Source organism: Schistocerca americana, chromosome 5 (assembly GCF_021461395.2).
Source record: "Schistocerca americana isolate TAMUIC-IGC-003095 chromosome 5, iqSchAmer2.1, whole genome shotgun sequence".
Lineage (NCBI taxonomy): Eukaryota > Metazoa > Arthropoda > Insecta > Orthoptera > Acrididae > Schistocerca > Schistocerca americana.
The window spans coordinates 157921092-157946173 of NC_060123.1; the positions used below are offsets into that span (position 1 = coordinate 157921092).

A 25082-nucleotide genomic window follows, 5' to 3' on the forward strand; every position below is an offset into this window, starting at 1 on the left:
GCGCGTCTGTCACGGACTTGTGACCTTGACAGGGAAGCGCAGTTTTTCCATCTGCATTTACCTAGCTGCTTACTCGTTTCATTTTTTTAAGATTCTGTGGACAACGATTATAATTTTTGATAGAAGTACCTACGCTTGTTTAAGTCGCCAAATTTTTTGGGTGATTGAAAAGTAAATCAGGTTATTAGAAGAATATTTTAAATTGATACTAATCGTGCCATCGGATGTAAGAATTTTAAATGAAACCGTACAGATGTGGTCTGCTAAAATCATCACGTAACAGAATACCGGTATTATACCTGTAACGATACCACAACCGATTACTGTCCCTTCATCATTCAGTTGAGCACGTATTGCGGCTTGAAATATCTCTAAACAAAAACTGCAGGATTTGTATGAGGTGTCGCATAAATATGTCATCAGTCGCTAATTATTATTTTGCGTAGTTAAATTCGTGACTTTGGCATGACAAGTATTCATGTGATGAGTATGTTGATTTAATTACGTGTTGTCTGTAGTGTAGAGAACAGTGTCAAGTAGATGTGTAGGAACGAGCGAATCATTTTATTGTGTTCTCGTTATATCAGATAGCTCGTTCATCTCTTGTAACAGTATATATCGTGTAACGTCAGATATAGAAGCTACTTGCACTGGAATGAGAAATATCTTGAATGGCATGTGGTATTGGGTTGGGTTGTTTGGGGGAAGAGACTAAACAGTGAGGTCATCGGTCTCATCGGATTCGGGAAGGATGGGGAAGGAAGTCGGCCGTGCCCTTTCAAAGGAACCATCCCGGCATTTGCCTGGAGCAGTTTAGGGAAATCACGGAAAACCTACATCAGGATGGCCGGACGCGGGATTGAACTGTCGTCCTCCCGAATGCGAGTCCAGTGTGCTAAACACTGCGCCACCTCGCTCGGTGCATGTGGTATTGCTACCTGGGAAGCAGAATCGAGAGACACGTGTTGTGTACTGACACGGAAGAACAATTAACTACTCTCTTGGTTTGTCGTTGTGTAAGAAATAAATGAAACGCCTGAAAACAAAACGAAACTGACGTTACGGCATTAAAATACCGAACAGTTTGCCTATTTTGCATTTGTAAATGGGTTTAGAGAGTTCAGTATTCACTCTTTGAGAAGCACCAAGTGTAAAATAAACATTGCAGAAAACAGGCAGAATAGTACCAGGAAATTTTATTACTATATATAAAATTATGTAGTTTTCAGTAAATTACTCGCATTCGAATAAAATGCGCTGTTGTGATGCTTACGACTTGACACCTCTGTTACGAAACTCATTTCGTTCTCGATTTATTTAGTCTGCAGCGTTCGACAGCCTCAGATGTGAGGTTTTTGGGGAAGTAGATTATTCATTTATTGCTGTTGCTTTCGGTCGTCTATTTCTGTAGAAATCGCAGAATGCTTGTAAACAGTTTGGTGTCGCCAGCGTTGCCAGGCTCTTGGCAGATTACAGCGTTGTCAGTAGTAGCGGCGGCAGGGTCGGACCTATTAAATGCGAGACAAATGGGACCGCATTGCAGTCATGTCAGCTCGCGACCCCGTCCGCTGGGCGCGCGGAGCACGCGGCCCGAGGGAGGCGTGTCTCGCCGGGACGTGCACTTCGCCTTGAGCTCACGATCACGGACACCGGCCCCTCCACTTACAGACCTTCCGTTTACAGTCGTAAGGGAACCTTGCACGTAAACTGAAGCGTCCAGTGACCTAATATGGGAAATGATGCGAGGTGGAACTTTTCGAGCTAGGGTCCCGCGACATACTGAGAGCATTATGTAACTGCTGGCTCTGCGGGACCCGAAACGACGTGCTCGGATCACTAGTGACTGCTACATCTACAGTACAAGCGTAGAGAAATTTTTACCGACAAGAGCGAAACACCAGTTTCTACGTGCTACTACTACTACTGATACTGATAATGTGCAGCTCGGCGCAGATGCGTTATTAGCGGCAAAGCGAAGCTTACTCACGGCAGGCAGCGCGGGTAGAGCACATGCTTTGCGTTTAGCGGCGGCCACGCCTACTGACGACGCGCTCTGCCGGCGGGCGGCGCAACTAATTGCTGCAGAGCGGAGGCCGTCGGCCGGGCAGCGGCGCAGCGGGCGTCAGCGGCGCGCCAGCGGAGGCGGCGGCGGCGTCCCGGCGTCCCTCGGCCGGCGGCCGGCGGCGGGTCCGCGGCCGCCGCAGTCGCCGCACGCGGCCTCCGCGCGCCTATCGATCTCCACCGACGACGACTCGCAGTTTCCTCTCTCTCTTCTCATCTTTTCCGAGACGTGCGTGTGCGGCGTCGAGTTCCGTCGGGGGCTTGCGAACCGCGTCGCTCATAATGCCAACTACAGCTGGTTGAAGGGGACCAAATGTCTTCAACTGTGGTACAATTTGGCCCGGATTCAACCAGCTAAAGCGTAGCATTGTGCTCGTGGAGGCGCCACGCCGCGCAGTGGTGTTGTGCTCGGAGAAGCCGGGTGCCGGCGACTGCGGTGCCGGCGACGCTGGCGCCGCGGCGCGGCCGCAGCCGGCACCGGCGGCCGGCCGACAGGCGGGCAGGGTGGTGGGCGGGGGCGTGGCGGCGGCGGCTGGCCTCGGGCGCCGTATTGATCACGCGGCGGGCGCGCAGCGCTGCAGCCCCCGGCTCCTCGCGGGCCCACCGGCCCGCCGGCGTCTGCCGCGCCGCCGCCGCCACCGCCGCCTCCTCGGCGCTGGTCCTTCCCCGTGTGTGCGCGCGCGTGGCGGCTCGTACTCGGCGGTCGGCGCGTGTGTGAGCCGGCAGCGGCAGCGGGCCGGGCGCGTGCCGGCGCCGCCGCCGCGCCGCTACTGGACCGCCGCCGCCGCCGCCGCCGCCCGTCCCCCGCCCCCGCCCGCCCGCGCCGCCGTAGCTCGATAGCGAGCGCCGCGCGCGCCTCTGCAGGCCGTGCTCGCTACTAGCGGGCCCCCGGACGGCAGGGCCGGCGTCGCGTGCCGCCGCCGCCTCCGCCTCCGCCGCCGCCGCTGCTGCTGCTGCTGCGAAAATCGCCGGCTGTGAGCATCCCCTGGCCCTGCCACCCGGGCCGTCCTGCTGCAGGGCTGCCTTAGCGCTGGCCTCGTCCCATTTCCCCTCGCCGGAGGCCAATTGCCACGACCCACAGCATTCCACAGATATTCCCAGTGCGCTCCCTAGATCCGCACCCCGCTGTTAATAGTCATTGCTGTTACTACTGTCTTTGATCTGCTCGTTTAAAGTAACTCTAAAGCGCAAGCTCTTCGTACACGAGTGTGAGCTAGACGAGGATCCAAACTGCGCGGCGGATTAACGACCCTGAACTGGTACACCGGCGAGCCTAAGTCTGAGTTTTATGCGATTTTCCACCCTCGTTTAAAAAAACCCATGCATTCCGCCTCAGGCAATGCGATACACGTACAGTTAAAATACGATAGCACACGTTATACAGTTTGCACGATTCACAGGCAAATGGCGCACAGGACTTCCCTCCCTGACGTTACCTTGACGACTGTGTCGTCAGGAAGCGTATCCTGCCATAAAGTTGAAGATTCAGTAATGTTTGGCAAATCCTGAAAAAGCGGACACCGTACTGCAAGGGATGAGAAACCGAGCGTGGTGTCTTTGGGAGGACACATTCGTCTGTCGCATTTATTTTCAAAAGAGTCTTTCCGCTTGAGGTAGCTACGGTATAATGATGGGCTGCTTCCATCTGTTCTTTCTCGGCGTCAAACCGAGGAAACTACCACGCAGAATTGCTGCATTTTTCGAACTTCTGTACTAAAGTGGCTAGATCGCTGTCGAGACCAAAAAACCTTTATTGGACGCCTCAGCATAATTTTCTTTGTAGGAATCTGTCTCCTCCGTCTGTGCAGGCCTTGACCTCGACAGAAACTAGTGTTCCTCCACTGCGGCAATTATGTTGTGGTGTTAGGATCAGACGTGTTCCTATTTTGTGTGTGTATTACAATTTCTGACACTCCTTTACCACGGCAGTCATTTCCGTATTGTGCTTTGGCGCTCTTTACCGATATGCATCGACAGTAATAATTGTTTGTGCCAGAAATGAATAGACTCTAGTAAGAACAGATGAGGAAAGGAGTCTATGGAAAAACAATATTAGGTAAACAGATAGATTACTAGGACCTCTCCTAATGAGTTACAGCATTTAGATGACCTTAGGGAGAGCGGGAGAATTATTGGACCGAGAAAGATTAGATTGTGTATTACAGGTCATCAAGGTTGTTACGTGTAGAAGGTGCGTATGGATGAAAAGATTCGCTCGAGACGATAAGGATTCAGAATGCAATCATACCGGTAGGATGACTAAAGAATTGAAAATGAAGATAAAAAAAGTCAGTGCTACGCTGTATTGCATCCCAATCTTAGTTATCGCATCATAGATTTTCCAGATAACGGATATTTAATAATAGGTTCCTGTAATAAGAAGCATTTGTTTCGGCATATTCCAAATCTCTTGGCCCAAGGTAATTCATCTCACGAGCCTGAAAATCGACATTAATACTGTGTCAGGAATCCCTGTGGTAAACACTCCCCCCCCCCCCCCCCCCCCCCCCCCCCGCTAATACGCAGATGTGCAGAAATTAGGAGTTTTGTGTATGTCTGTTGTTTTCGAAAAGAGTATTGTCAGTGTGAAGAGTTTATAAGATATCGAAACTAAATGTCTTGTCCTCGTGACATAGGGCCTATTGCCGGTTTATATGACAAAACTATTGGTTCATACTTTGGTAACATCTTCTCCCTGTTGGTAAGACGGTTTCTCCCCTGTATTGGATAATATGTCTATGCTAGAATGTGAATCTGTGCACTCGACTGGCACAGGGGAGAGATGTGAATCCCGAATATACGAATGTATGTTTTGCGGCCAAAGAAGGCTAGCTCGTTGCAGAGGAGCTGTGGCCGCGTGACTGCGCCTTTTAAAAGCCCTGGCCGGCTAACGCGGCCGTCGCGTGCTGCAGAAGGAGCGCGATAACGGCCGGCGGGCACATCGCGTGGGGGGGGGGGGGGGGGGCGGCTCGCGTGTGCAGCCTGCACGCCGGCTGCGGCAAAGTGCCGGCCGCCTCCCACCTGGCACCGTCTGGCCGTCCCCAAGACCCTGAGTGCCGGAGGTTACCCTGTACACCACTGTCATATACCCTGATTCCTGTTCACTTCCCGCTGTTCTTCTTCTTTTCATTTTTATTTTTCCCTAAGTCCTCCTCCGGACTGGTCTCAGGGCTGACGAGCGGTATTCAAGTATCTGTCAGACGGAGGTTTTGTAAGCTACTTTCTTGGTCGGTGTGACACATTTCCTGGGTTCTTTCAGCGAATGTCAATCTGACATTTACGACTCGTACGATTAGTTTTATGTAGTCGCTCCACTTTAAACCGCTGCGTACGATTATGTAGTAGTGGATATGACTGCTTGCACTGACCGTACAATTACGGGTCTTCTCGCCCATTTCGCTGCAGGTCTTCCGGCTTTTCGCTACGATTTTCTACCGTCCCTACTTTTCTGTATGCAACAGCATCACCCGCGAACAGACCCGTGGTGCTTCCGGCAATACCCCCTAGGACATTTATAAATACAGTGAATAGTAACGGTCTTATAATACTTCATTGGGGTACCACGGAAGTTACTTCTACATATCAGTATTTTTTTCTCCCTTAAGAATGTGCTGTCGTCTGTTTGATGGAATTCTTCATTCCAATCATAATCCCATCCAATCGGTATCTCTTATGCTCGATTGTTTTCCTTAATTCTGCTAGAATACATTTCGCAATCGTCGTAAGATAATTACTTTGACCCACTGTAAGCTTGCTGTCCTCACGAAAGGCATAGGCCTATATCATCACAACGAGGCCCACCACGGCAGAGCGTTCACCTACCAGCCAGAAGGTGACTCTCAAGAACGACCAGGAAGGATTTGCTGAGATCCTGGCAGTCCGCTCCTAAGCTCCTCAACGTTGGGTATCGCGGCAGTAAAGGCCCTGTGAATTCTGAGCTCGGCGTTAGCGCGCCGGGGGCTATCTATCCAGATAAATGAGGGAATCCAGTTTCCTTCTGACACCAAGTACAATAGTGTAGGACAGTGTAGTGTAGTGAGGTTAGTCCATTGTTATACAGTACAGAGTACTTTAGAATTATAAATTACAAAGTTGTGGTATAGCATTCGAGCGTAGTACAGTAGACGAGTATCATCTGCCTCCTGGATTCCGGATGAATATATATCTGTGCGCCAAACGGCCAAAATGTAGAGTTTAGACTTTTAAAATTATTTACATTATTTAAGTAGATATTTTATGTTTTTTCGTTAAACACCATTATACTTTGATATATATTATTTATTTGAAATTATGTTAAAATATTATGTATCATATTCCTATATCCCAACTCATGCCGGGAGGACGACGGTTCAATCCCGCGTCCGGCCATCTTGATTTAGGTTTTCCGTGATTTCCCTAAATCGTTGCAGGAAATGCCGGGATGGTTCCTTTGAAAGGGTACGGCCGACATCCTTCCCCATTCTTCCCTAATCCGATGAGACCGATGACCTCGCTGTCTGGTCTCCTGCCCCAAACAACCCCCCCCCCCCCCCCCCGCCCAACTCATGTGCAGCATATGATCTGTTCTTGTGTCTAGATATTATTATTATTATTATTATTTCGTATATATCACGTGTAAGTTTTGCTGCCTATTTATTCAAGAATTTTCGCGTTTGGACCCTTGGAAACAAGTGGACCCCTTCTAGGTAAATCTGATATGGTGCCCGGGAATTGACACGCCAGCGGTTGTCATTATTGCTGACAATCAGGCAACGGTGGTGATTGCTCTGTTCCTTTCCATGATTCATAGACATACAATAGCCAGTGCTTTTCACTCTTTCTCCGCAACAAGTATAATTTTTACACATTTTCAGTCTGGTACGCACTGAAAGTTAAGCTGTTATTGATAAATGATTTTACTTTTAAACGTAACTTTGCTACATTGTGTGACTGTAAGTCTCACCATTGAACAGTTGGCGTCAGGCTATTGTATTCAGCATATACCATGTGTGTCCATGCAGAACGCGTTTATCTCGTTACACTTCTTTCAGGTCGAGTTAAGAAAGAGCGTATAATCGTGGAGTCTTACAGATTGTAGATTTCGGTGAAAAGGATTTCATATCATTTGTAGACCGCTAGTGACGATGTTATTGTGAAGTGGAAATGCCAAGGGAGCACTGAAAGTAGTGGTGGCTCTGGTGAGCCTTCTAAATTAACTGATACACGCGCCAGATCCTAAAGAGCGTAGTACAAACCAGTCGTCGGACATCCTTGTCCGCTACGGTAGAGGACTTCAGTCGCAGCTCATGTTTGGAGTTTATAGACAGGACAAATAAACGAGAGTAAATAATACTCTTTCTTCAGACTAATGCTGCTGTCTAGAAAGCTAGTAAGCCTGCGCAATTGTTAGCACCCGGGACTTGATTCGTGAGGGGCAGCTGACCAGATTAGTTTCCTAGTTCTGTTTCTGCATCACTTCATGTGAACGCCGTAACGGCTCCTTTAAGTGAACAACCGTCGATTTCGCTGTCATCTTCGTCAACTCGAGTTAATGTCCAGTATCTAGTGGCCTTGAAGTAGATGTGACATTAAATACCAATCTTCGTTTCTTTATCTTTCTGAATGAAGTGTTACATCAGTATTTTTTTCATGTGATCTTAGAGAATGAAAATATACCAAACTTCTTAGTGGTTTAATGAGTAAAAACTGTTGTAAGATTAATGTTTAACCTGCCGTCGTTAACGAGGTCATTAGGGACGGATCACAAATTGGGAATCGGAAAAGTTGGGGAGGAAAACCGACCGTGTCCTTCCAGAGAAACTATCCAGACATTCTCCTTAGCCAGTCTAAGACAAACACAGGAAACCTGAACGTGGATGATTGACAGGCATTAGAACCACTGTCCTTCCGAATACGAACTCCATTGTCTTGCCGCTGCAGCAGTTCACTGGGTTTTAATAATTAGTCTGTTACCACCCCTTTCTCGTTTATCTGGTTGTACATCCATACTCTGCAAACCACTGTGAGGTGCATAGCGGACAGTCATTCCAGTTCCATTCACGTATGGAGGACGGGAAGAATGATTGCTTCAGCTCCTTTGTGCGAGCTGTAATTAGTATTGTCCTCGCGATGCAATTGGGGGGGGGGGGGGGGTTGTAGTAAAACTTCAGGACTGAAGTAACATTTACATGATATCACTGTCAAGTAAAATAGCTCGATGAAACTTGGACCACAAGTACAAAGAATTGCTACCGTGTATTGCGGAAGGAAACTGAAAGAAATACGTAATGAGACGAACAGAAGTGACACTTGCATTCAGAGGCAGTAACTACACTAAAGCCACTGGGATTCATGATGGTCCCCTGGACGTTACAAAAAGAGGGACGTGGTTATTGATAGGGCCTGTGATTACCACGATGGCATTGTACGCTCTGCAACGTGCTCCTGTGCTGATAATTTTGGTATGGTATTACATTCCTCTAGCAGAGCGGTTGACAGTTGTTGGATGGCCGTTGGTGTATGTGGATGGTCATGCTGCAGTACGTCTCCCCAACGCATCTCCCTCGTGCTCAATCGGATTCAAGTCGAGGGGACGGGCAGCTTAGTCCATTCGCCATATATCCTCTCAAGAGTAGCTCCACCTGCGCTTTTGAAATTTCTCTGAGCACTATGGAACCTAACATCTCAGGTCATCAGTCCCCTAGACTTAGAACTATTTAAACCTAACTAACGTAAGGACATCACACACATCCATGCCCGAGGGAGCATTCGAACCTGCGACCGTAGCCGTCGCGTGGTTCTGGACCGAAGCGACTAGAACCGCTCGGCCACAACGGACGGCTCTGCGCAGTTCGTCGTCGCGCATTCTCATGTATAAAAACAAAGTCAGGGCTGAATTCACCCCTGAAAAAACCCACGTGAGGAAGAAATACAGTGTCCCAATAACTTTGATCGGTGAGTGCACTGTATTCAGAAATTTGGACATCATTAAGCCCATGCAACATTATGTTTCCCCACTCCATATCACCTGGACCACCAAAACTATCATGTTCGATAATGCTTGTGGGTGCACTATGTGTTCCCACCTCTTTACCGCATGATGGTGCGTCCAGAATCACTACTCAGACGGAATGTACTCTCATCCTAATAGAGCTCGCGACACTACTCGTCGTTGGTCGAGTCTCTACGCTCTTGGCAACTTCGCAAACGGTGCCGCCGATTTGCGGCTGACAAGGGAACACAACACTTTGGTCTTCGGGCAAAGAGACCTCCCCCATGCAGTCGCCGTGCCACGGTGGTGCGCTAAATGCGTGCGTTGCAGTCGTTTTAAATGTGGTTGCAATTGCACCCGGTATTTGGCGTGGATCCTTTCTTGCCTGTTGCACTACGTAGCTGTCATCCGTTGCTGTAGTTGGCAGTGATCGACCACTTCCTCTCCTTCGGGCAGCAGTACCCGTGTTTCGGAACTCTGCCCATGCGCGTGAAACAGTCTTGTGAGCAGTACCAAATTTTTCGGCTACACTCGTCGCATTTCGGCCTTTTTCCTGTTTCCTGATGATTCTTTCCCATGTGAACTCATCCAAATGTTGTCTCCAGGCCGTGTTGTAAAGAACACAATCACAGTGCGCCGTAACTGCTAGCTGATTGACACACGCTGTATTTTTCCGATCCTCCAACTACCTCGTGTATCCGGGTCAGTCCTGTTTGGCGCTGTAGTCACGTTGATCTCACACTGTGTGACGTCGAACTTCCTATGCACGACTGGCAACATGCTCCCAAACTTCATTAATTTCCACTGAGTTGGTAATACGTTATGTTACTTGATCTGTGTCGTCCTTGAGTTTTGCAGTCCTAGATTATCGATTTAAAGCTGGCTCTCGAAACTTTGAGTAGGTTTTGTGGAGACAGTTTACGTCTATCTCCTAATGTTAACCAGTTCAGTTTCTTCAGTACCTCACATGGGTTAACAAAACCGATGACCAGTCGTGTTGCTTTTCTTTCTATCCTTTCGCTATTCCCTGTTAGCCCTGTTTGATACGGGTGTCACACACTTGAGCAGTATTCCAGGACCGCTCACATGAGTTTTGTCTCCTTTGTACACTAATGTCAAATTCCCAGTATCCTTGCAATGAAGCAAAGTCTTTGTCATCGACTGAACGTATGTGATTGTTCCATTTCGTATTCGTACAAGCTGTTACACGCAGGTATTTGTGTGAGTGGAGCGATGTCACTTGTGATTCATTTATAGTTTAGGCGTAGGATATTATATTTTTTCGTTTTTTAAAGTGCGCGGTTTTACATTTGTGAACATTTAAAGTAAATTGCCAAACTTTGCACCATTTTGAATTCTTATCGAGGTCCCAATGTTCGTGCAGGTCGGTTCAGACAGTTCTTCATTATAAAAAAACCGAATCGTTTGCGAAAAGTCTGAGGCTAATATTAATATCGACTGCAAGGCAGTTAATATACAACACAACATTAAGGGTCCGGAAACACTTCCGTGGTGAACCTCCTAATTTCTGTAAGCGGCAGTGCCGCTAGCCTTCACGCTGATGTGACGGAGACGGGTACCGGTGCCAACTTCTTCTCCCCTCGGCACTCGTCCCGCCGGCTGCAGCCTCCTTGCGGTGTGTGGCTCCTCTCGGCCGTGAGTCGCGAGTTACGAGCGGCGCAAATGTGTGCGGCTCCCGGCCAGGTGTGCGCCGGCGACGGTGACAGTCACCGCCGCCCTATTGATCCAGCGTGTAGGGCAGCCCCGACACACTCCTCTCTCCTCTCCTAGCCGCTCCTCTGCTCTCCTTAAAGCCTGCCCGCCCGCTCTCACGCCAAAACAAGTTTCATTCTGCGAGAGATTTAAGCGTCACATTCGCCTCGGCGCACCTTCCTTGTCGAGAAAAGGAAACAGTTTCCGCCACCGGTGTAGCGAGTCTCGATTTCCAGATGCTACTAGCTCTTAGGAAGCTGTGCGTGTGACACTCCGGTGGAACGGTCGCAGTTTATTTTGGCCGGCGGCGCCTCCCACACTACGATTCGACGTGGCTTTTAGCGGAATCGATGCCGTCTTCCGGAAAGAGATGAAAGCGGCGCGGCGCGCAGTGGCTCGGCGCCGCTGCCGACGGGCCGTCACGTCTCCTTTAATTTGTATGCTCGTGTTTCGGCTCCCCCTGCTGCAGCGGCTGAATGGAGGCCCTCGGACCGCACCAGGGCGCCGCGGACTGCAGCTGACTCGCGCGCACCCAGCCTCCTTTCTGTGCCACTTTCGCCGTCCCTCCGCGCCGCAGACAGAATGAAACGAACCCTCTGGTCGCTATTACTCTGCTCTTCGAGTCACTGCTGTCAAGACTGTGGTGATCACCATGCATTGCGACAGGCGTGGGTAACCTTTGATGACCTGCGAGTTTGATTCGCATACTTAAGCTCGCGGGCTGCCTCGTCACGTGATGCGATAGCAGTGCTCCTGGCGCATAAAGTCAAAACTGTAGCGTGCGTGACGTTAATGTTCGTGCTTTATGGGGTAACGCACCGATATGATTAGCACCCCTTTTTCAACACGCCATGCCCACAGACTCTGCTTGAGAACATGCGTTTTTGAGACAACATTCGTATTATGTGGACATCATCTTTAGACATTTACACGTTATTTACCCGTCGAAACATTTTTCCTTTGCTGATGACGTTTTACAATAACCGTCTTAAAACTTCTGTTACTATTGGTGTAGTAACGACCTTCACGACACACAAATAAATGCAAACATCTGCAACGAGGTGCCAGGTCTCTTGATGTCATCATGGAAAGTTAAACGTCTATAAAGGCGCCTCCCGCCTGAAGTTAGGCAAAGTGCACCCAACGAGTGCCGAAAGGGTTGCCTAACTTTCAGGAGCCAGAGCAGCGCCAGGCTGATTTGGTGTCTAAAATTCCTGAAGTTACGTACTCAAAAATTGTGGATAGATACCACCGAGAGTCTTGCCGAACTGGGAGGGGGGGGGGGATGTCTTAGAGGGCCCTTTACCGTTTTATTCACGCACATATTAATGCTGCGCTCCCGAGTTATCACTCAATAAGAGGACTGAAAAAGCGTAAGTACCGTCGCTGCTTCGGAGGAAGTTCGTATTTCGTTGAGTGGTTTTGAACGGTCTCTAGTGGTTCCAGCCTGTACACAGGAGCAAAAATTGCTGCGCTTCAAAGGGGAGCGACCACGTTCGATGCGAAATCATCCCCACAGTGTCCTTAGAGAACGGCTGAAACGTCCAGGGCTGCCAGCAATGTCAGATGTTGTCAAGAACATCTTTCTGTTTCTCGTAGCACTGCCAACTGTCGTTTTCGACCGCGAATGTATGGGAATCAACGCCCCAGGGAAAGGAAGGGTTTGATTGATGCCGTTTACGTCACCGTCTGACGCCCTCTACTGTCGATTCTAGGTGGCACAGATCAACAAGACCTTCCCAAAATTCTCCCGATAAACCAAAGTTGATCATTCGCCTTCCCTACCACAATTCTCACATCCTCGGTTCATTTCATATCGCTTTACAAAGTTACGCCCAGATATTTAAAAGACGCGACTGTCAAGCAGGAGACTATTGATATCGTATTTGAACATTATGGATATGTTTCTCCAACTTATCGGCATTAATTTACATTTTTCTACATTTAGAGCTAGCTGCCATGTATCACAAGAACTAGAAATTTTGTCGAAGTTATCTTGTTTCCTCCTGTAGTCACTCAACTTATACAACTTCCCGTACACCACAGGAGGCATTCTCATTGTCCATTCCCTGCTCCTGCTTGCAGCGCTCCTGTAAGCTGCTGCTTCGTGGAGGGGCGTTAATAACTTTTTGTGCAAAGATGTTGAAAACACCGACCGTCACTGAGGAAGTAATCGCCCGGCTTTGTAGGCTCTGGTCACAAGCCATTCTGGAGGATTGGTGGAAGACCTGGCCCTTCGGCTCCAGGCTGAAGGAAGCCTCCTTCCTCCAGAAACAGTACCTTGTTGGAGACAGTGGCCAAAGGAAAGCCCACAGGCACGGCCAAGAAATGAGATACTAACACTCACGGAAGAAACGATATCCCTGAGAAATGGCTGAACCACACCCTTGGAGAATTAATGTTCCGCAGGAGAGCTTCGGTAAAGCTTGGAAAGTAGGAGGGTGAGATACTGGCTGTTTTTGTGGGCGGCCGAAATACTCATTTTCAATCAGGAATGATGGTCGGCATTTGAAATAGCTTTTACCGAATGCGAGTACAGTTGTTCTCGAGAAAAAAATTAGTAGAAGCTGACATAAACAATTATTATAATGAGGGATACTAGAAAAGTTCTTAAACTCGATTCAACTAAACCTCGATTAGCATAATTTACCGCCAGTGGCGTACGATATTCGACGCGACACGGCGTGGTGAGCATGTCATTTATACAGGGTGTTCAAAAAATACTGTCGAATACTTTGAGAGGTGGTAGTACTCATCGAAACGAGAAAAATAAGTCTAATAAACATGGTTCCGGAAATGTACACTTTCTGAGTGACGTCCAATAAACATGGGTTTGGAAATACGTACTTCCTGCAATAAACTCGTGTTTACAGGAGGTGTTCAACGTGGTGTGCATCCATGACAATGCACTCCTCTGCCCTCCGGCGTAAGGAACGACGCACCCTTTTAAGTATACCCGGGCGTTGTGCATGCTGGCACCCATTGAAGACGTGACCCGTACTGTCCACACATCGTTGATTGGCGTGGCGTAGACAAATTCCTTCAAGTGTCCCTATAATCAAAAGGCTAGGGGATTGAGGTCTGGGAAACGAGCAGGTCAAGGTGTGCCCTCCCCCCTCCCCGTCTCCCTCGACCGATCCAGCGGCCCAGAAATGTTTGCGTCAGATGTTCGTGAAAATTGTGACGAAAGCGTGCTGGTGCGCCATCATGCATGAATCACGTTTGTATTCATTGCTGCAATTGCGCAGCCTCCTGCAAGGTAGGCAATACATTAATGAGAAAGTCTAAATAATGCGCCCCGGTTAACTTTTGTGATAGTACGTATGGGCCTATTAATCTGTCGCCAAATACGCCTGCTCATACGTTGACTGAGAATCGGTGTTGATGCCCTCTTTCCTGAATTGCTTGCGGATTTACGTCTGCCCATACGTGCTGGTTGTGGAAAATTCACAACACCATCTCTTGTGAACTATGTATTATTTATTTATTTCATTAACAGTAGAGTAACCCACCGCCTTGAAATGTATAGTGGGTCGGATGCTTCTGAATCTAACGGCAAAGACTTGTCATTGTTACACTCTTAATGGTATACAGTTGATAATTCTTTTTTTTACCTCATCAGTAAATAAAATTCTGGATGTGAACAATGGATCTGCGGCACACTTCTGCAACAGCCATTGACAGAATCGTCTTCTGCCATGATGATCCTGTGGCCTTAGGGCTTGAACGCGCTGTAGATGAGATGGGTACAGCAATTGTTCATGAAGTACCGCCCATATAAGAGAGTGCGACAGGTCTTCTACTGCTGATAATTATCGGACACTGATCGCAGAGGTTTCTTTCATCGAACGTGGCAGACGCACCTCCACGTCAGACGTGCAAACTATGCGGGGCCTTCCACTGTCAGTCTTCCGTGGTGCAAAGGCACCTGTGTCCCTCAGACTTAGGAAAAATCTGTCGAACAGCTTATCAGAGGGCACTCTGTGCTCTAGATATTTTTCAGCGTAGAGGGCACGAGCTCCCAGGCTACGTCGGTTTGCTAAATCATATCAGAACATCGTATCCGCCGTTTCACTTGTCGAGTAGTAGGCGTCCACTGCTAACAAGTGGCGGAAGAGAGAAACTGTAAATGTACTACACCATTTGTACGTAGAAACAGCACAATAAGAGCAAACACGTAAATGAATCCGCATTTAGAAAAGGTAAATCACCATGATACGCACCCAAGGTTGACAGTGCTGTACAGTGAGGCAAACAAACACAACGAAAACCAACATAGCCTACAACACGACTGCCGGCCGGTGTGACCGAGCGGTTCTAGGCGCTTAAGTCTGGAACCGGGCGACTGCTCCGGTCGCAGGTTCGAATCCTGCCTTTGGCATGGATGTGTGTGATGTCCTTAGGTTAGTTAGGTTTAAGTAGTTCTAAGTTCTAGAGGACTGATGACCTCTGATGTTAAGTCCCATAGTGCTCAGAGCCATACAACACGACTCGAACCTCACAACTGACTGCATACCACCTAATGGTAGGTAGAGTACTGTGAGTAAGACATCATGATACCCTGCCGACACATTTGACGAAGCGCCAATGCAACGACTGTGCTGATATCCTCAACCAAGCGTCGCGCAGCCGCTCCGGTAAACACGTGTGTATCTCGAAAAGTATGCGTTTCCGGATCCATGTTTATTGGACTTATTTTTCCTGTAACGAAGAGTACTACCACCTTTCAAAGTATTCGAAACTTCTTTTTGAACTCTCTGTATATAGCGCGGGGAAAGTAGAAAAAGAATATGAAAACTAGTTATAGCTGCTAAAAATGATTGATTATTGTAGGTTTTTTGAGCTGTTATTATTGTATTTTTTAAATTTTCTTCACGTGCTTCTCTGACTCTTTTTGCGAATAGCGAAAGGCTATTGAAGTAGTGTGAGAACATCCCATAGAATATGCCTCGGGTTTAGTCGACACACTACGTCAAAGCACAACAGGGGCGCCTACTAGAGGGGCAGCTCAGATGCCAAGCCAATACAGCTTATGGCTCGTGGTGTTCGGGAGTAAACGGATGACCATGTCACCAGCACAAGTTAGACCTCTTCTGAATGGAGAAGTTTTCTCTTATGCTGTGAATCCTGTTTTCTACGTAATCGAATGGAAAGGCATTAGAGAGTCAGGCATAGATATATATAACACTGAAGACCCAAAGACCCAAAGAACTGATACACCTGCCTAATATCGAGATCCCCGCGAGTACGCAGGAGTGCCGCAACACGACGTGGCATGGACCCGACTAATGTCTGAAGTAGTGCTGGAGGGAATTGACACCATGAATCCTGCAAGGCTATCCATAAATCCGTAAGAGTACGCGGGGGTGGAGATCTCTTCTGAACAGCAAGTTGCAAGGCATCCCAGATATGCTCACTAACTTTCATGTCTGGGGAATTTGGTGGTCAGCGGAAGTGTTCAAACTCAGAAGAGTGTTCCTGAAGCCACTCTGTAGCAATAATGGACGTATGGGGTGTCGCATTGTCCTGCTGGGATTGTCAAAGTCCGTCGGAATGCACAATGGACATGAATGGATGCTGGTGATCAGACAGGATGTTTACGTACGTATTACCTGTCACAGTCGTCTCTAGACGTACCAGGGGTCCCATATCACTCCAACTGCACACGCTCCACACGATTACAGAGCCTCCACCAGCTCGAACAGTCCCCTGCTGACAGTCAGGCTCCATGGATTCATGAGGTTGTCTCCATACCCGTATGCGTCTATCCGCTCTATACAATTTGAAACGAGACCCGTCCGACCAGGCAACATGTTTCCAGTCATCAACAGTCCAATGTCGGTGTTGACGGGCCTAGGCGAGGCGTGAAGCTTTGTGTAGTGCAGTCAACATGGGTACACGAGTAGGCCTTCGGCTCCGAAAGCCCATATCGATGATTTTTCGTTGAATGGTTCGCACGCTGACACTTGTTGATGGCCCAGCATCGAAATATGCAGCAATTTACGGAAGAGTCGCACTTCTGTCACGTTGAACGATTCTCTTCAGTCGTCGTTGGTCCCGTTCTTGCAGGATCTTTTTTCGGCCGCAGCGATGTCGGAGATTAGATGTTTTACCGCATTCCTGAGATTCACTGTACACTCGTGAAATGGTCGTACGGGAAAATCCCCATTTCATCGCTGCTTCGGAGATGCTGTGCCCCATCGCTCGTGCGCCGACTGTAACACCACGTTCAGTCTCACTTGAATCTTGATTATCTGCCATTGTAGCAGCAGTAACCGATCTAACAACTGCGACACACACTTGTTGTCTTATATAGGCGTTGCCGACGGCTACGCCGTATTCCGCCTGTTTACATACCTCTGTATTTGAATACGCATGCCTATGTCAGTTTCTTTGGCGCTTCAGTGTCTATCTGTAAGCTTGACTGCTGTCATATCCTCAGTGCGGATGCACAATAGCGTCAGAACCTCTTGCGGAAGTACGGGAAACGTTGCGAGCAAATTTTTGGAAATTTGTGGTAATCTTCTGTAGGACTAAATTGCTGAGGTCATCGGTCCCTAGGTTTACACACTACTTAATCTAACTTCCGGTAAGGATAAAACACACACCCATGCCCCAGGGAGGACTCGAGCCTCCGACGAGGGGAGCCGGCGAACCATGGCAAGGCGCCTCTGACCGCGTGGCTACCAGGTGCGGCGTTGTGTGCAAATGAGGTAAATCGACTCGGACGCACTTAGCAGTGTGCGATAAGTTGGGAATTTGGGTCGGACAAATAGCATGCTCGGATAGACGAAGTGGGTAAGACCACTGCTCGATTAAAGTGTGAAATCAGGGTTCGAGTCCCGGCCGGGAACAAATTTTCAACTTTTACCACTGAATTATTTCAGTGCCCGATTACGGCTAATGACGATACCTCCATCGATGTATAGATTTTTTTTACTCTGATCCTCTCGTCGCGCCGTGCGACAGGTGCATCTATAATATTGATGTCGGATGCCCATTATCTTAGAATTTCGGTCCCAGAGCAGACAGAGATAATCCAAATAGGTATTGTTACGAATGGAATGTGTTACGGACTACGATGTGTGGCGAGTCGGTACACAATAACTATTCAGAACGGAAACGCTAAGAGGGAACCCGGCGTCGCGAATTTTAATGCTCCGGTCGTTTTAGAGTAACTGTGTTAGACACTTGCGGCACTGAATAATTGCATTCTGTAGCTACGTAATAATCTCTTTTGTAATCGTCTGAGATCACTAGCTGCCTGGTTGGCTGAACGGCGTAGAAGGGCGTGGTGCCTCCAGTAGGAGCCATACCTAGTAAATCTCTCTGATTTTCGAACCAATCTTGGCGTTGACAACTGTTTCCCTTGTTTACCATCCAAAATTATTTAACTCAGTTACGAGAAATTATGGAGTTACGTGTAATAATAATTGTAGACAGTCGTAAGGCGTGGTGATCAAACAAGGGTGATGCTTATGCGGTTGAGACTGCAATTGGAATTGAATACTACGGAACGGTTGGTAGACTAGTTTTTGTGTGCTCCCACTAAATAAATAAATAAATCGATACGCATTTAGACAAGTTTCGTTTTTTTTTTTTTTTTGCACATTTACCGAAGACAAGAAATAAAATAAGGGCTTGTTATGGCGACACATCAATGAATGAGACCAAGGGGGAGAATGAGGCTTGTCCATAAGGTTTCCACTCGATCAGCCTCAGAGAGAACACCGTTAGCCAAAAGGCATCCTGTATCTCAGGGCTTTTTGGTGGCCTGTACTATTAAGTCCGATAATGTCCAGGTGTCGCGTCAAAAGTATTTTGTGAATCATCGCTTACAAATTTCCAAAAGTTGACTACATGCCTTTTTAAAATGTTTAAATATTAAGTACGTATTTGAAAAGTGTAAGGTTCAAGTTCCTGTCCACCCATCTTGACAGAGGCTTGCCGTAGTTATCCTACATCCTTTGCAGCAATGGTGGACCGGTTAAATATATAAGGCCGCACGCGATATCATTCCCCTTCTTTCGTATTTCAAATTTGTGTTCCGTCTCTTATCAGCTGAACTTGACACGACGTTGAGGTCTAAATTTCTTTTCGTCATTTTAGTTTGCTGGTGATTAGTGTGTGAACACTCCGTCTTTGGTTTAATCACAAGATCCCGTCGTTTCCGCCAGTATGCTGAAAAAAGCAGACGTTAGTTTTGGGTGAGCTCAGTGACCGGTGGAGGACGGTGAGCGCAGCTGCTGACGTCCTGTCCCAGCAGAGGGGTGCAGCCGGCGCTGTTGACGCCAGTCGCGGGCTGACGCGCGCCGGGCTGCGTGCACGCAGGGGCAGGCGGCAGGTGCAGCGCCGCCGCCGCCGCTATATTGCGGCGTGTGTTTGTGCGTGATGCACGCTGTTGACCCCGGCCGTAACTCGCGCGCCATACCGTAGCGTAGCGTAGCTCACTCCGGGGGAGACGAGCCGCTCGTTACCCCACACACCACTGTGCGCTGCTATACACTGTGTACCTGCACCACTTACCGCTCAGTTCCAAGTGATGCGCCACAAGAAAGACGGTCGATTCGCCTTCGTGCAAGCCAGAAATTCTGCGAATTTGCCATCGTATAATAGTAATTCTTATTAACGCTTAAAAACACAAAAGCAAAGTAGCTGACGCTGAGATAAGTAATGTAATGTAAGACACGTGGGGTCGCAAATACACCAAAAATGGAAGAGAAATGTTGAACATGTGACGTCACCACATGACGTATCTCGATGCACGTGCAGCGGTTGGGGTAGGGCGTGAAAGGATGATTGAGCGATGCAGTACTAGCATTCGAGCAAACGGTACAAATTTCAAACGCATTTTGTAAATGTGATCTGTTGTCAACGTAGAAGTTACAAAATTGTTGTCCTCGCTGTAACCAAGTGAAAACTGTTCTTAGTTTCCTTCCTTTCTTTCTTTTCTTTCTTTTCTTTTTTGTTTACAGTCATCATTCTGTAAACGAAACGTAGGTTATTTAATGATAACGACGCAATTCGGAAGCTTATACTTATTTACTTGTAATGCAATACGGCAGACTTTTGTCGTACTGTACTTTGCAGAAAACCAGCGGAGACCGCTAGATCGCTAAATAAAATAATAAATCTTGCAGCAATGTAAATACATAATTGCCTAACACAGAGATAAAAATACTGCCTGCCAGATGCAAGACTCAAATCAGGCGCTCACGTGCCAAAGTTGGGCCCAGAGCCATACCGCCGGGGAAACTTGACTTGGGTTGGGATGATCGGGTGCGATAGACAGACAGGTTCAATCTCTGCTCGTATTGCGAGGTACGTCAGCTGGTGACGTGGCACGTTTGGGGTGTTTCCCCACATAAAAGACTTCATTGGAAGTTGTGTTCCAAAGTAACGAAGATAAACAAGTGCTCATAGCTCTTTAAAGTAAGCATTTTAGAACACATGTTCATTGGACATTTTCTCCTTATTTTGATCTGTACTACCAGTACCCAAAATATGGAAAGCAAATAGCTTTTAGTAGATGAGATTTGTTTCACTGTATCTGAGATGAAGAACTGCTCCTAGCTCTTAACGTTTGCGATTTAGAGTCTATGTTTACTTGCCTTTTTTGTTTCGAATGATTATTTCTGTCGTATCCTTGAATAATGACCATTACTTCTGAAACACCCTGTACGAGTATATTATTATTATTATTATTTGCGTCGTGACCCTTCAGGATCATGCAAAGCATTTTTCCTCATTTGAGCATTCTTTTCTGATCTTCCACCATTCTCTCATTTTCTCCATGGAGTCTCTTTCTATCTTGAGATTACTTTGGTTTCTTTGGGCCTTCATTTTCTGACCTAGCATTCCACTTATGTATCTTTCTCTGTATATGTTTCTGTCTTCAGTTTCTGTTGAATCGATTTATGCTTTTTCTAGGTCAAGTGCGAGTTATGTGGTCCTTTCATGTAAGTCAGAGTTGTGCTGATAAGTCTTGGTGGTGCTGATGTGACCGCACAACTTTAACCTTCCGTTTCCGACATCTGATGCTAGATTTAACATCTTCTCTATGGTTTTCCTAAATTGTGATCTGTATACCCCTTTGTCAGCTTTGAACAAATAATTTTTCTCACGATTTTGCGTTCCTCTTTCAGTATGCTTTCCATGTCGCTTTTCATATCGAGTGTTATTATCTCACTTGCATACAATATTTCAGGCTTGATTACTTCGTTGTAGTGTCTGATATATGTCCTCATAATGTTGATGATCCTTCATTAAATAGTCTCCTTTGCTTTGGATGCGATGCACTTGTCCCAGCGTTTCTGCCAGAATGCGAGACATGCTGCAAACCATATTTTCTTTTTTTCTTTATTTATTTATTTATTTATTGATTTGAAAGGTCCTTCAGAATTGCCTCCGCAGCCTTCACTACTACTTCTTGGAAGAAGATTGCCTCCCAAAAAGGTGTTTCTTCCGTTTACGGAGTAGAAAAAGTCACCCGGGGGTAAATCTGGACCATAGGGAGGGGAAGGCATGCATTTCACATTGATTTTTGCGAGGTATTCAGCAACAACATTTGGAATATGCGGGCGTCTATCATTCTGGTGCACCATCCAACCTGTTCCACGGATATTTGGTCTCTTGCTTCTGATATCGACTTGCAGAGTTTTCAGTACTGTAGTACTATCCACTTACTGATATTTGTGCCCAGGTCCGGGCCCCCCCGCTTTCTCATACAAAAGTTGGTAGCAGACATGCTACCTCAGAGTCTTATAGTTACAACCTAAATAAGAGCACAACCCTAACAATTTTACTTCATGTCGGAATATTTTTTCTCGCCTACGTCCCTGTTCTAAACTGCACACAATCCCCGTCGTTTACCTGGAAATCGGATCGGAAGCAATACTTTGCTTAGCATATTAATAAATATTGATTAACTTTATCTACGTCAATAATTATTTTTATTTTGTGGATATTGTAACACAGATATTTATTAATAGTACATTATGGATAGTTGAGAAAACGTTCACAGTGACGGTGAAAATCGGAAGATAACAATAGTGTAACCAATTTCGTAGTACTGCGAACTCCTTCGTGCTGCTATATGTTCAGTTTCCTCAACTACGATGGGAAAAGAGAGGTAATGTATATGTATTTAAATGTAAATGTTAATACGTGACGAATAGTGTCCAACATTTGAAAGTTTTGTAGTGTCTGTTCCTCAGACACTCAGACATTAAGCACAAGCTTACTTGGTAACACTGCTCTCCAATGCTAGACTTTAAATAATCTCAAGGATACATGTTCGATGAGTTTTTCTTTGGCAGAGGACATTCTTGCTCGTGCTAGTAACTCCATGACTGTCTGAAACCAAGATGTGGCATCGAGTCGCATAATAACCGAGGGGATGCGCGATCCCGTTGTCGGGGTGTGTGCAGTGATGTTCGATTCGGAGGTAAGCCGGTTCGAATCCTGGTGATGGACAAAATTTTCACTGCCAGTATTTGGTCAGCAAGGGAAGGAGAGGTATTGGAGTGACTTCCCTGATCACCACACTTTGGGCCAGTGTCCTGGATTAAATTCCAAACCTCTCTGCAGTGACTCATTAAGTGGGGGGGGGGGGGGGAGGGGGGGGGCGTGTGACACTGTTGATGTTGATGTTGATCCGTCCGTCGGGTGGGGACGTCAAGCTCGGCAGGCCCCTCGATACTATTAGCGATTACATTACTTGGCAAAGTGCCGGCACAGGATTTCACCCTCTTCTGTGTCTCATTATCGTCAGACAACGCATACATAACAGTACACTGTACAAGCATTCCTTACTCTCACCTACACTTTACAACTACACATACGACAGATCGTCCAGGAAAGGGCCCAGTGCGCGCGGAGGAAGAAAACCCTTTCCGACAAGCGGCTTGAACCCACCCCGTGACATATACCAACCAACAATGTCATATGACAGTTACTTTTTACTAATGTGATTAGAGGGATATCATTGCGACTAGCCAGTAACAGTTCATTAAACATAAGAAAGGTACGAAATTAGTCGTTTTGGAATTGCTCTACAATTTTAAGCATGACTAGTAAACACACAAAATAAAAAGAAACAATCTTGCAAAGTATGTTTGGGATCACTATGCTAGAGAAGGAAACCTTTCCGAATGCATCCCTTCTATCGTGGTCTCTTAACACTGCAGGTAGCGAATAAGCTGATTTTAGACGCAAATGAGGAATTGGTAGTGTTAACTTTTTTCGATGCTCTTGGGCGTGGATTCTTTCTTTTTTTTTTTTAAAAAAAAAAAAAAAAAAACGTAACCGATCGAAATGTCGCGAAAATGTAATGTGTCTACTGTCTGACTCTTACTTTACAAAGAAGTAATCGCAGTACTGCTGAAATCCTTGTGACCAACAAAATGCGAGCATATGGACTTCTGCGCAGTCTATGGTCGCTACCAAGGACAACTGGTACACCAGTTATGTTGAAATAACAGAAGTTCTCCGGCGCTACAGGACTTCAGGCGCTATTGGTTACATAAGGACATACTAAGACATTTTTGCTAAAACCACTAAAACATTGGCAGTAATTTAGGAGAATATGGAGTAACCCTCTCTCAGATATTCATTTGGTACCCTTTTTTTCATTCTAAACTTTATTTAGTTAAGACGTTGTATGAGTTGGAAAATATTTGACCGAACGACGTATTTTGAGTACGTGACCTACACTACTGGCCATTAAAATTGACACACCACGAAGATGACGTGCTACAGACGCGAATTTTAGCCGACAGGATGAAGATGCTGTGATATGCAAATGATTAGCTTTTCAGAGCATTCACACAAGGTTGGCGCCGGTGGCGACACCTACAGCGTGCTCACATGAGGAAAATTTCCAACAGATTTCTCACACACAAACAGCAGTTGACCGGCGTTGCCTGGTGAAACGTTGTTGTGATGCCTCGTGTAAGGAGGAGAAATGCGTACCATCACGTTTCCGACTTTGATAAAGGTCGGATTGTACCCTATCGCGATTGCGGTTTATCGTATCGCGACCTTGCTGCTCGCGTTGGTCGAGATCCAATGACTGCTAGCAGAATAAGGAATCGGTGGGTTCAGGACGGTAATACGGAACGCCGTGCTGGATCCCAACGGCCTCGTATCACTAGCAGTCAAGATGACAGGCATCTTACCCGCATGGCTGTAAGGGATCGTGCAACCTCGTCTCGATCCCTGAGTCAACAGATGAGGGCGTTTGCAAGACGAAAACCATCTGCACGAACAGTTCGCCGACGTTTGCAGCAGCATGGACTATCAGCTCGGAGACCGTGGCTGCGGTTACCCTTGACGCTGCATCACAGACAGGAGCGCCTGCGATGGTGTACTCAACGACGAACTTGGGTGCACGAATGGCAAAACGTCATTTTTTCGGATGAATCCAGGTTCTGTTTACAGCATCATGATGGTCGCATCCGTGTTTGGTGACATCGCGGTGAACGCACATTGGAAGCGTGTATTCGTCATCGCCATACTGGCATCACCCGGCGTAATGGTATGGAGTGCCATTGGTTACACATCTCGGTCACCTCTTGTGCGCATTGATGGCACTTTGAACAGTGGACGTTACATTTCAGATGTGTTACGACCCGTGGCTCTACCCTTCATTCGATCTCTGCGAAACCCTACATTTCAGCAGGGTAATGCACGACCGCATGTTGCAGGTCCTGTACGGGCCTTTCTGGATACAGAAAATGTTCGACTGCTGCCCTGGCTAGCACATTCTCCAGATCTCTCACCAACTGAAAATGTCTGGTCAATGGTGGTCGAGCAACTGGCTCGTCACAATACGCCAGTCACTACTCTTGATGAACTGTGGTATCGTGTTGAAGCTGCTTGGGCAGCTGTACCTGTACACGCCATCCAAGCTCTGTTTGACTCAATGCCCAGTCGTATCAAGGCCGTTATTACGGCCAGAGGTGGTTGTTCTGGGTAGTGATTTCTCAGGATCTATGCACCCAAATAGCTTGAAAATGTAATCACATGTCAGTCCTAGTATAATATATTTGTCCAATGAATACCCGTTTATCATCTGCATTTCTTCGTGGTGTAGCAGTTTTAATGGCCAGTAGTGTATTTTGACTGCTTCGTTTTAGACATTCCATGTTTTCATCAAATCACCCCAAATGAATAACGACGTGATTTCTTTGACAAGGCATGGCTCACTACTTCCTGACATCTATGAACTGCGCTGGTGGTTCGGCTCGACCTATACACCGAGGAGCCAAAACGTTACGACCGTTGTCCACGAGGAGACTGAATGCGAACTTGTGGTGGTGTGGGCACGTGACGCGGC

General features: G+C 47.1%; 1 protein-coding gene across 1 annotated transcript; it reads right to left on the reverse strand.

The window, feature by feature from the left end:
- Positions 1-2228: 2228 nt before the first annotated feature.
- LOC124616249 (spidroin-2-like) lies at positions 2229-19173 on the reverse strand. The gene is made up of 3 exons (XM_047144553.1): positions 18996-19173; positions 2581-3170; positions 2229-2384 (listed from the first exon to the last, which is right to left on the reverse strand). Exons 1-3 carry the CDS (start codon positions 19171-19173, stop codon positions 2229-2231), a joined length of 924 nt encoding a protein of 307 aa, XP_047000509.1.
- Between the last annotated feature and the right edge of the window lie 5909 nt (positions 19174-25082).